Raw genomic sequence first — 12,875 nt, 5'->3', positions numbered from 1 at the left:
CCCATGCAGGCCTCCTGCAACAACAGAAGCTTTCCCAGCAGAATTTAGTCGAAACAAGTAACACATTGTCTTTAGCAAAGAACCGTCGTATTGTCATTGTCCACTTCATAAGGATACTTCTCGGTGTTCTGCTATTATAACACAACATAAGGTGGCCAGAAATATTACAGTATTGAACAAAGCAAAATTTGTTCTCAATCCACAGTCTTTATTGCTCTCTGGTTCTACCATATCTTACTTATTGTGTGGAAATATGGGCTAATAACTATAAAAGCAATCTTCACTCGCTACATGTACTGCAAAAAAGGTCAGTAAGGATAATTCATAATGCCGCCTACAGAGAACATACTAACTCATTATTTCTAAAATAACAAATACTTCAACTTGCTGATATAGTTCATCTTCAAACAGCTAAAATAATGCATAAGGCTAAAAACAACCAATTAGCTAAAAATATCATCCAATACTTCTCTACAAGAGAAGAGAAATATGATCTCAGGGAAGAAGTACATTTGAAACACTTCTATGCTAGGACTACGTTAAAAAGCCATAGCATTTCAGTATGTGGAATCAAACTATGGAATGGATTGAGTAAGACCCTCAAACAATGCACAACGATGAGCCAATTCAAGACACAATACAAGCAGTTGATGTTTGCTAAATACAAGGATGAAGAGTCTTGAACCAGTCATGATGTGCTATATATATCACTATATTGACACTTACTATGGTACCCATGATATGTTTACTGCTGCTGTTATCTTTGCATCTCTGTATTATTTTTTAGAAGTGTCAAAGAGCTCCAGGTGATCTGACCTGACGAATTTAGAGTACTGATTAGCATCCTGTCCGCTCATTGGTTGATCAATAAAACTCCCACTGATTAGTCCTCGTCGAGGCGACAGTGATGAAAAGTTACAACCTATTTTTCAGACTCCAAACCAGATAAAGAAACCTTTTGAAGAACAAGCACGATAATGCACAACTACTACTGAGTCCACCAAACCAAAAATAGAAAATCAATGAACTACATAAGATATATGTCAAACGACAGCTTAAAAACAACACAGCAAAATGCCAGGAAGAAATCATATCTATCTGTCATGATAATAACCTAAATCAGACTCATTTGTAATGCCATTTGATGTGGATCAATTTCAATTAGAAATAAGGCAAGGGATGCTTATCAAAAAGGGAGCAGCTGTTTTTCTGTAATCCGCATATTTCAAAGCAAATTATAAGCATTTCCCTTTTAAAGCCTGAGGATAACCAACTCTCTCTTTGAGCTTAATGAACATTTCCCAGCGTTACCAGCGGTGTCATGGGAAAAGTGAGTACACTGGGAATGGGAGGACAAGACGATGTACTGGAGTTAAGTGAATCTGATGTTCTTTTAAGTATTACCTCCAGGGAACACATCATAACACCTGACAACGAGCATGCACACTATTCTGTAGTAGAGAACGTCCCACACTATATAGCAGGGGTCTCAAACACGCGGCCCGCAGAACACTAGTTTGAGGCCCCCGCCTTGATATGAAAGTTTAATGTTAGTGAGGCCCGCGCAAGTTTGATATGGATGCTGTATGGTATCATGTACCCAGAAAAAATTATTACGTTTGATTAATGTTCATGTTAAAGGTTAAATAACTGTTAATAGTTAACCTCCCTATTCGTGTGGAAGTGGTAAGTTTTTGGCTATTTAAGTTTAAAGGAAATAACGTGAAGGCTACCGTTTAGGTCGCTAGCTCTCTAGTTTGCGAGTTAGCATGTGTCTCAAGACCCTGCAGTTGCGCAATATGTTGTAAATAAAAAGAGTATAAATGTGACTATAGTCGTGTTTTGTCATGTCTACAGGGCTCTAATAATTCTTTGTTCATTTTAATATGAAACAAATAATTTGTCTACCCACCAACTTGATATGGTTTCTTAAGTTTTTATTACTTGCTGTTTTATTATTATTATTATATTTATTTATTACTGATTGATTGATTTTCTTTATTCTTCATTTAATAATTTTTCATTATTTTGTGTAGAAAAATAAAAATTAAGATATTTATATTTGAGAATGTGGAAGTGGAATGTTTTATCAGAGCTTTTATTGTAGAAAATCGGAACCAAAGCAAAGTTTATTCATATTTCTGTTTTTAATAAATGCGTTTTTTTTTTTTTTTTGAAAACCTGATGCGGCCCAGTCTCACCCAGACCCTAGCTCCAGTGGCCCCCAGGTAAATTGAGTTTGAGACCCCTGCTATATAGCTTTCTTTTCAACATATATTTTTATTTATTGAGTGTACTTTTTTGTATGTCACTTAGCCGTCAGTCCATTGTTTGTCATTCAAACTACATTTTTATTATTAGCTTGTGGAATAATTTTCCATCCATTCATTTTATATGCCACTTAATCTCATTAGGATTGCAGGGGTATGCTGGAGCCTATCCCAGCTGTCACAGAAGAGGAACTTATAGTGTGTTAGAAGTTTACTTCTTGATCAACATTTGATGCACAAAACAAGCAATGTAGTAGGTTCAGGTTGACATGCATGCATATAAATAGATAAAAAAAATAAGGTTATCATAGTCAATACTGCTGTCATCAGTGCAATGTATTTTATGCTAGGTAGTCTTTGACAACATCCAACATGACAACACGCACACAGTGATTAATGTTCTATACACTTCGCCGCAGTTAATATATGGCGTCATCCACATTATTAATTTTAATATTGTCATTTATGCGACCAAATGTCGAAGTCTTTACATGGTTTAATCCCATGAAAAGAAGCCACAGTATTACCTTGGTGTTTTCAGAAGGCACTTTGCGTCTGCCATGGTGTCCTCCACCGGTCAGGTTATTCCTCAAAGAGATTAAAACAAGCGTCGCCGCGTTAACGTGCCCGGGTCACGTCTCTGGTCCACATATCCAAAACAATCCCGGACCACCTCACTGTTGAGATGGACCTAACTGTGTCAGCAGTACCGGTCATGAAAAATAATCAGAACCCTCAGTTGTGTAGAATCAAACCAATGGCAGCAACTGACACTCGCCAGTCGCCAAGTGCCGAGCGCACGCGAGCAAGCCCCTCTCCCACGAGCCACGACTCGAGCGAGCGCGCGAAGGAGGAGAGCGCGCGCGCCTTGATGCGCACGAGTTGAGAAGGGACATTCGCCACGCGCAGTCCGGAAACAAATCGTCCTTATGTTCAAGTATTCCATGTAAAGTTACCGGTACTGAAATGTAGTCGAATTTAGGAACAATTAATGAGATTAATCAAGCAGAAAATTTGATAAATTGCTGTCCTAAGCAGTCTTAAAAAATACTGCATCCAAGTATTGTTTGATTATATATTTTGACATTAAATTGATTGCTTGCTCATGTGTTTTATTATTATTTATTATCATCCGTCTTTGTATGATTAGTCTGTTTATGTATTAAAACACATTTTATTAGATCACTTATTCAAGACATTTAAGACATTTTTATTTATACACCATCTGGCCAAAAAACTTCACATACTCTAATATTTACTTGACCAACATTTATTTATATTAGTAGTAGTAGTATTAAAACAAAAGGAAGATTTGAATCAAAAACATATCCTGTGTCGGAACAAGTTTCCACACTGTCCTCCAACCTCGTTTTAACGTTTTTAACAATCTCCTTATATTTTACATTTATTTATTTATATTATATATTTATTTTAAATATTATTTAAATATTTGTTTTAAATAAAATAAAATAAAATGTATGCAATATTCATTCATTTTCTACCGTGGGGGTGTTGGAGCCTATCCCAGCTGTCTTCGGGCGAGAGGCAGGGTACACCCTGCACTGGTCTGTATGCAATATATTTATCTCAAATATGAATATATTTTTTCATTTCCATAGTCATCCATGAAAGCAGACATATCTTTGTGTTTTAGCCTAGACAAGATATTAACACATATCAGCCTTGACTTATGTTTTTCTCATGCTTGTCATATGCCAATAATTCAACAACATCTTTTCCAGGACCACAGAATGTTTCTTTGGACATGGTTGTTTGGCAAATGAGAAGCTAATCACTGCATCAGTTAATAACCTGTTGCCATCTCGAAACATAATCACCCTTGCAGTAATTATCCAATGGGAGTGTCTTAATTCATCCTGTGCAGCATATCCGAAATGCCCGGGCTCGAACCCACGACCACACAACCCTTGTGATGGAGCCTATGTCCACACCAATACAGATTGTTGAAACACTTATTTTTCTACATGCAAATATAGGTTATTGTCCTTAAATACTGATCTTTTGGAAAACTCCGGCTTCAGCTTTTGTGTGTGGATTTTTGTCTTATTGCCGATAGATGCCCCTTGCAGCATCTCCACATATCCATCTACCGTTTGACACCCCTGCACAATCTGAACCTCCATTGTTCCACCGAAGGAAAACACACCCCAGATCATGATGGTGCCCCCTTTTCTGTGCGGTGTGGAAAACATCTCAGGGATCTTCTTGTCATGCAAGTAACGTTGGAAGCCATCAGGACCGCCAAGGTAATTTTTTTTTTTTTTTATCATCAGACAATCAAACTGTCTTCCACCTTTCGATATCTGGTGGAAACTCCAAACGTGCAATTTTGTGGCACAGAAAAAAGATCTTGTAGATGCTGACACTGATGTCTGATGGTTATTGGACTACTCTCGGCATCGATAACAACCTTCAATTGGGATGACAGACAGACAATTTTGTGCTCCAGTTCAGGGTTGATGACTTTTTTTGGGGGGTCTAGTACTTTTGGGTGTAATCTTTTAAGAAGTTCAAAACGATTGTCTTACTGCGTCCAACCTCAGCACCAATGCTAATGTCAATAAAAGCAGTGACCACATACAAAGAGAGAAAGATGTTTTGCCTTTGCCATCAAGAGATAGTGACAGTGTGAATATTGTATTGAATCCTAATTTTGACAAGATTTTGCATCAGCATCAGGTTTTCCAACCCCCCCCCCAAAAAAGACGCATTTATTAAAAACAAAAAAATTAAAAAACTCCGCTTTGGTTCCAATTTTCTACAAGAAAAGCTCTGATAAAACATTCCACTGTTCTCAAATATCTTACTTTTTATTTTTCTACACAAAATAAGATGAAAAATAAATAAACAAATCAAGAAAAAAGAAAATCAATCAATCAGTAATAAATAAATAAATATAATAATAATAATAAAACGGCAAATAACAAAAACTTAAGAAACCACATATAGTTGGTGGGTAGACAAATTATTTTTTTCAGATTAAAATGAACAAAGCATTATTAGAGCCCTGTAGACATGACAAAACACGACTATAGTCACATTTATACTTTTTTTATTTACAACATATTGCGCAACTGCAGGGTCTTGAGACACATGCTAACTCGCAAACTAGAGAGCTAGCGACCTAAACGGTAGCCTTCAAGTTATTTCCTTTCAACTTAAATGGCCAAAAACTTACCACTTCCACACGGATAGGGAGGATAACTATTAACAGTTATTTAACCTTTAACATGAACATTAATCAAACGTAATAATTTTTTCTGGGTACATGATACCATACAGCATCCATATCAACATTAAACTTTCATACCAAGGCGGGGGCCACATTTGGCCCGCGGGCCGCGTGTGTGAGACCCCTGACATAGAGGATTATAAAAACTAAGAGTAAATATATGTAGTACAGCATAATTTATAAATATACAGTATATACTACTACAGCCATTCAAATGAGGTTCTCAATCACTAGAATGAGGCACAGGAATATCAAAGTTATTTGCAACGTCTCTGATGGGCAGACATAATTTCCCTTCTTGGGTCCATTAGTGAGACCAGTACAAACTCAGAAGGGGGTAAAAGGAGCTGTGACCTTCAGTATCCCATTACTATACTCACAGAGACTGAACAAGACAAACGGCGCTGTGTGGGAGCTGACATGTTCTCCCCATGCTTGCGTGGGTTCGCTTTGGCTACTACAGTTTTACTTGAAAAACATGCAGGTCCGTAGGACTTAATATGTGCCCTGTGATTGGCTGGTCACTTGTTCAGGGTGTAACGACCCTCTGAGACAACACAAGGTCAGGGAAAAAAACATGGATGTTCAAAAGAAGACAAAGTAACCTCAACTCTTATACTGTTTATCAACTCCTATAAAGTTAGCCGCACAAATCGGAACTCTTATGATGACCAATCACAGCCTGGAGGCGGGCCTTGTGTGACTGTTTTCACGGCAACCACCGAATCAAAAAAAATACAGCTGAATAGGTGCAGATTCTGGAAGAACTATAAAGCTTTGTGTGTTGGTTATTGTGTGTAACTGCTCTGTAGGAGTCCACACCTCAATACAAAGGGCTGAAAAATGAATATAACCCAATTAGTATAACCCAAACACATCCAGCAGATTTTATAACACTTTAACAGTTAAAATAAGACAAATAATTCCAGGTGAATTGTGACAATTAATGGCGTTAGTAAATAAATAAACACACACAAATATTTTTTCACCCGAAGCGGCTCCCCTGCCAAAAAGTCGGCCCATCCTTGGCTTAAACGGTGACCTAAATCGAATATCGCTCTCTCACCTGCAATGTCTAAATATAGAGGATTAGAGTAAAGAGCATGAGGACAGGCAGGATTGGTACAAAGCTGGAGGATTTTTTTTTTATGTTTGATAATTTGTATTAAATTTCATGATACAATGATACATTTCGATATCCCAATGACATACACTTGAATTCTAAATCAATCTCACTTCTTGGAAGAGCATCAAAATGAGGTTGCCAAAAGTAACTGATGCAGTCCTTGGTACCTTTTGTGATGCTAATCCAAGTACCTTACAAGTGATACGGGATTTCCTGACTTGACTAATAAAGTCGGTATCCATCTTTGTGGTAGTGCTTCGATGTTTGGCTTGGTTAAGCCGGAAACCAAGACTAGAGATCCTGGATAAGTTAAACTTCATTGGTAGTCCAGACCCCATGAGTGCCTTTAATGTGAAGTTTAATCACACAACTCGATGCCACTGATGTTGCTGACTGCAGGAATGGTCATCAAAGCTGTTTCCCTTGAAGTCGTTTCAGAGGATTTTGCAGTGCACCCAACCGGCGTGACTGTACAGGGCAGATGGCAGCCAGCATGTATGGAGTCATGTAGGTGAGTGGTTTGCTGATATCAACATTGTGGATAGAGACGGTGGTGGGGGGTTATGGTATGGGCAGTCGTACCTTATGGACAAGGAACACAGGTGCCGTTTTTTTGTTGGCGTTTTGAATGTACAGATACCATGACAAGATCCTGATTCCCATTGTTGAGTCATTCATATTTTTATATAACCCATTTTTTATATAACCGTATTTTTATATACGCAAACGTTCTAGTGCCGATAGTTCAGCTCATAAAAGATGGTGAGTGTTCATGTTACACGCTAACGATGGATCTGCGCGATCGATCGATAGCGCTGCGTCCGAGATGGATCCATCGTTAGCGTACAAATCGATCGATTTCTGCGCTCATGATCGATGGTATATTACTGCGCCCGGGATGGATGTGTGTAGTTTGTTTAGATGCCAACAGATGGCAGCGCTGAGCGTTGTTACTTACAAAAATCAACAAGAAGGCCATGCATGCAAATTTCAAACCTTTGATTAATTGTCAAGTTCACGTTCTCGGCCAGGGGAGTGTGAACCCTAACCCCTAACCCCTAACCCCTAACCCCTAACCCTTAACCCTTAACCCTAACCCCCTAACCCCCCAACCCTAACCCTTAACCCTAATCCTAACCCTAATAATAATAATAATAATAATACATTTTATTTAAAAGCGCCTTTCAGGACACCCAAGGTCGCTGTACAGGAGATAAAAACACCAATATATAACCCCCTAACCCTTAACCCTAACCCCCTAACCCCCTAACCCCCTAACCCCCTAACCCCCTAACCCCCCAACCCTAACCCTTAACCCTAATCCTAACCCTAACCCCCTAACCCCCCAACCCTAACCCTTAACCCTAACCCTAACCCAACCCTAACCCTAATCCTAACCCTAACCCTAACCCTAACCCTAATCCTAACCCTAACCCTAACCCTAACCCTAACCCTAACCCTAACCCTAACCCTAGCCCAACCCTAACCCTAACCCCTAACCCTAACCCTAACCCTCACCCTCACCCTAACCCTCACCCTAACCCTAACCCTAACCCCCTACCCCTAACCCAAACCCCCTAACCCCCTAACCCCCTAACCCTAACCCTTAACCCTTAACCCTTAACCCTTAACCCTAACCCCTCACCCTAGCCCTAACCCCCTAACCCCCTAACCCCCTAACCCCCTAACCCTTAACCCTAACCCTCACCCTAACCCTAACCCTGACCCTAACCCCTAACCCCTAACCCCTAACCCTTAACCCTAAACCTAACCCTAATCCCTCACCCTAACCCTTAACCCTAACCCCAACCCTAACCCTTAACCCTAACCCAACCCTAATCCAACCCTAAACCTCACCCTAACCTTAATCCTAACCCTAACCCTCACCCTAACCTTAACCTTAACCTTAACCTTAACCTTAACCTTAACCTTAACCTTAACCTTAACCTTAACCTTAACCTTAACCTTAACCCCTAACCCCTAACCCCTAACCCCTAACCCCTAACCCTAACCCTAACCCCTAACCCTATATCGTCAGCGGAGTGTCAAAGCACCGGTCTCCAGCGCAAGGCAGTTCTATCCATCGTGAGCGCAGAAATCAATCGATTTGTGCGATGGATCCATCTCGGGCGCAGCACTATCGAACGATCGCGCAGATCCATCGTTAGAGCGTAATATTTATATTTTTGTTAAGTCTTTATATATTCTGACATGAAGTCCAATGGCACTTATGGTAGGTGTGAATGAATGAATAGTGTGTAAGTTGTAGTTGCAGTATTTGCTCTAGTTTCTGTCAAAAAGCTCAGTGCGGAAGATTTGGAAATAGATCAATCTGAAATCACAACAGCAAAAGACTTCAAGGCTTTGGGATTTTTTTTTTTAAAGAGTTGCATAGCAACAGCGACTCTTATCTAATCTTATCCCAAATTAAGGAGACAGAATTATAAACAATTGATTTTTGAAAGTATGCACATATATGAACACACATTTTTCTTCTTATCTTTTCCTTCCTCATAATCTAAGCCTACCTCCCAATACCGTCTTTGTTGTACTTCACACTCCTTAATCCATAGACTTTTCAGAGAGGAGAACTAATCCATGGTACATTTTCTTGAAATAAAAGATAGAAGGACAATTAAAGTGGAGATGAAAGCACCGAACATCTAACATGAGTTAAAAATAAAAAAAAAAACCTCGAGAATCAGCAGGAAAGCAGAACTCACTTGTCAGACTCTTGTCACAGTCAGGCTATTTCATTTAGCGGATACAAATCAGAAAGCTCGTCACGGGGAAGAGCGAAAAGTCATAGAGACGAAAAGACATGCTCGTGACTCTTGAGTGGTTGTATCATGAAAAATATATTTATAGAACATCAAAAGACCAAAGGCTACGACGCTGCATTTGCCAGCCTGTGAATTCGTGGGATTGGTCAATCAATAAATAAAAAGCCTGTTTGATCCAGATTGTACACTGCGGCTGCTGTTTACATTCTGAGCCGACTGTGGCTGTAACAGTCATGACATGAATATCTCAGTTACATTTATTTGATGTTTTATTTGATGTCAAGCCGAAAATTATTATGCCAATTTTTGGAAGGCAACATCATGTTACTTTGACATAATATTAGCAGGGCGGCACAGCAGTCTAGTGGTTAGCGTGCAGACCTCACAGCTAGGAGACCAGGGTTCAATTCCACCATCTCTGTGTGGAGTTTGCATGTTCTCTCCGGGTACTCTGGTTTCCTCCCACATTCCAAAAACATGCTAGGTTAATTGGCGACTCCAAATTGTCCATAGGTATGAATGTGAGTGTGAATGGTTGTTTGTCTATATGTGCCCTGTGATTGGCTGGCCACCAGCGGGAAAGCGGTAGAAAATGAATGAATGAATGAGTACAGGTTTCAAAGAAAGGATGAAAAATCAGCATTGTATGTGTAGGAACTGGTAATTCATCACTTCCTAAAAGATTCAATCATTTAGCCTCCAACGTTTGTGCATTTGGAAGTGAGCCCTGAAAGACGTTAGAGATGGCTGTGTAATTTATTTAAAAACAGTTCAACATTCTCTTGCCACATTGTAGATTTCTCCTGAGAGCAATTGAGTCATAGAAACAAACACTGGAAAAGAAATCATGTTCTCACATTAAAAAAAACAAAAAAACAAGCAATTTCACACCACGGCTAAATCCTTTCAACACATACATCCAGTACATGGAACTCAACAAGGGAGCATCTGTGATCATGAAGCTCCATATTTACCAGCTGACAGTTCTTGGAAGCAATTAGAGATAATGGCCTTGTTAATCAGTGTAATCACAGCCCCCGCTCACCTCAGTTATTCCAGATTTATTTTTGTTTAACATATATCTATCTCTCTCTCTCTCTCTCTTCCCACCTGTGCTCGGAGCATAATGGAAGTTTATGATTACGGGATGTGGTCATTATAACTGTATGAAAAGGTTAATGATGGTCAGAGTGATTGGCGCTCTTCTATGTAATAATAACCAATAATGCTGGTTAGAACACTCATGGCTCTTGTTTACATCGGGACGAATGTAAATACGTTAAAATACATAAACACGGGTCAGTATCTTATTCAAAACAGCATTGTTGAAACAATATTCCACCATCATCTCTTGTTTAATGAATGTGATCCATATTCAGCTATTACATCACATTATAATAAAGAACAGAGAGTTAGGGACATTGGATTCAATTTACGGCTGACAGGAAGCAGCAGGTTTGGCCCAGAAGCAGCCAGTGTCCTTGCAGAAGCCAAGCATGCTGGGTAATAATTGAATAAGTACACGTCTAAGTTAAGTCAGTCAAAAGAAAAGAAAGGAGGAAAAAGGAAAAGACAGGAAGTAGAACTAAAGGTAGCAGATATGTGGATGCTGAGTTTGTCATTGGGAGTGACCAGGATGGATAGGATCAGGACGGAGTACATCAGGAGAAATAGCGAATATATTGGTAGAAGGATACTGCGAGAAATTCAATTAGTAGACTGTAATATATTGTCATATTTTTTCATTGTACCCTTATGAAGAATAATGTAAAAATCCCATTTTATTTCTTAAATATTTTGTTTCGTATCGTCTTCTGAGTGTCTCATGACACCCTGTTTGGTGACAAGCGTAATGTCACTGATTTTTTTCTGTTTTTTTTTTTTTTGGTGAGGCCCCCCGAGAAGGGTAGTGAAAAGGCAAAACCGCCACTCAAACTTAATGTGCTGCCAAGACAATAATCAATAATAAATGATACATAACATAATACACTCCAACGTTGGCTATTTTTAGTGTGAAGCGACATGCCCCCCCCCCCCACCCCCCAGGCACATACCATAATTCTTCACATGACTTAGAGCGCACAACTGATTTTTGATGAAGAATATTCAGTAGTCAACTTTTTACACTACCTCCATTAAACATATACGTATGTCTACATCATGTATCGTCAAAGTTTGGGCAGCTAATTAACAAGAAAAATAAATTTTAAAAATGCAATAATTTTACAAGAATTAAGTCAAAATATTCTGTAACCTAATAAGAAAAAGTGCACTTTTTTTTTGAAAACATTGTAATAGGTAAAATAATGTCAGTTTTTTAGCATGAAGTTAAAATATTAAAGAATCCTCTTGTAATTTTATGAGAAATAAACTAAACAAAATATAGTTGTAATTTTTTGGAGAATTAGGTTAGTGGAAAAGTTATGATATTATGGGAATAAAGTTATTTTACAAGAACAATATTTACAAAAACCTAAGGTTCCAAACAGGACATATTTGCACAACAATAATTAAAACTATTCAGAATATTCTCATTATCTAATTTAGTGGTCCATCATAATAGAAAACTGATTAGAAAATATTTATTTATTCAGTTTTATGAAAAGAAAATTGAGAACAAAATTTACAAAAAGAAAGTTGAAGAGTTGGAAATAAAAAAAAACAGCAATTACGGAAAAAAATGTAATTTTAAGAAAATACAGTCAAAATATTAAGAGAAAAAAAGTGGCAATTTTACAACAAATAATATTATGAGGAAAAATAATGTCATCTTAGTAGTAGGGATGCAAAGATACACAAAATTAACAGTTCGGTTCAGTTTTGATACATTTTTGTGACGGTTCGATACTTTTTCCATCCCAAATAAAACCTTGCCTATTGTAATTTTATTAAAAAAAAACATTTTTCTTACCTAAAACATACAGTTGTGCTGCACACACTTACCATATGAGACCAAATAAAGGCATTTTCTTAGTGATATCGAGTAAGTTCATGAAACAATTCATGCTAAATTTTGCACAGCGTTATATTATTATATGAATGTATTGTATCGGTCTTGTGAATAATACAGTTTTTCACCTACATCACAAAGCTGAGCTGCATTTTTTTTCTTGAAATATAAATTCCTAGCCTGCGTGCCTCTGAGCTCTTGTGTTGGTTGACCAAATATCAAAGCGGCTTTTGAATCCTTTCATTTTTCAGCATGCGGCCCTGACTGTGGACATCGCACCCCTGGTTTCATGTTACGGTTGCCTTCCACTCACAACAATGTCCCCGGCGGGCCAGCTATGAATGAGAGATGATGGGTCTGGCATCGGGGGGGCTAAGATTTCCACAGTTGAAAGATTCATGACGAAATGGAAAAGCCATGAATTGTACGCGGCGGCTGTAAACATTCTGATAAATACTCAATCTGCACAGAGCTAAATTTACCATGGCCTCAT

At 38.4% G+C, this 12,875-nt stretch overlaps 1 protein-coding gene across 9 annotated transcripts in view; it reads right to left on the bottom strand.

The window, feature by feature from the left end:
• sphkap (SPHK1 interactor, AKAP domain containing) overlaps window positions 1-12,875 on the bottom strand; it is a 120,586-nt gene that overhangs the window by 32,771 nt on the left and 74,940 nt on the right. The window contains exon 1 of one of the 9 annotated variants that reach the window (XM_058079044.1): window positions 9,373-9,903. The exons of 6 other annotated variants lie outside the window; for them this stretch is intronic. Coding sequence is in view for 1 of the 3 variants with exons in the window: in XM_058079042.1 (XP_057935025.1) it covers window positions 2,798-2,832 (35 nt within the window). In the remaining 2 variants the exon portion in view is untranslated. Of the gene's footprint in view, window positions 1-2,797; window positions 3,201-9,177; window positions 9,345-9,372; window positions 9,904-12,875 lie in introns of those variants that run through there. 2 more of the 9 variants (XM_058079046.1, XM_058079042.1) reach the window with 2 other exon arrangements.

This window comes from Doryrhamphus excisus, chromosome 8 (genome assembly GCF_030265055.1).
Source record: "Doryrhamphus excisus isolate RoL2022-K1 chromosome 8, RoL_Dexc_1.0, whole genome shotgun sequence".
NCBI lineage: Eukaryota > Metazoa > Chordata > Actinopteri > Syngnathiformes > Syngnathidae > Doryrhamphus > Doryrhamphus excisus.
Note: the sequence above shows the minus strand (reverse complement) of the source record. Positions and strands in the feature narration are given on the sequence as shown.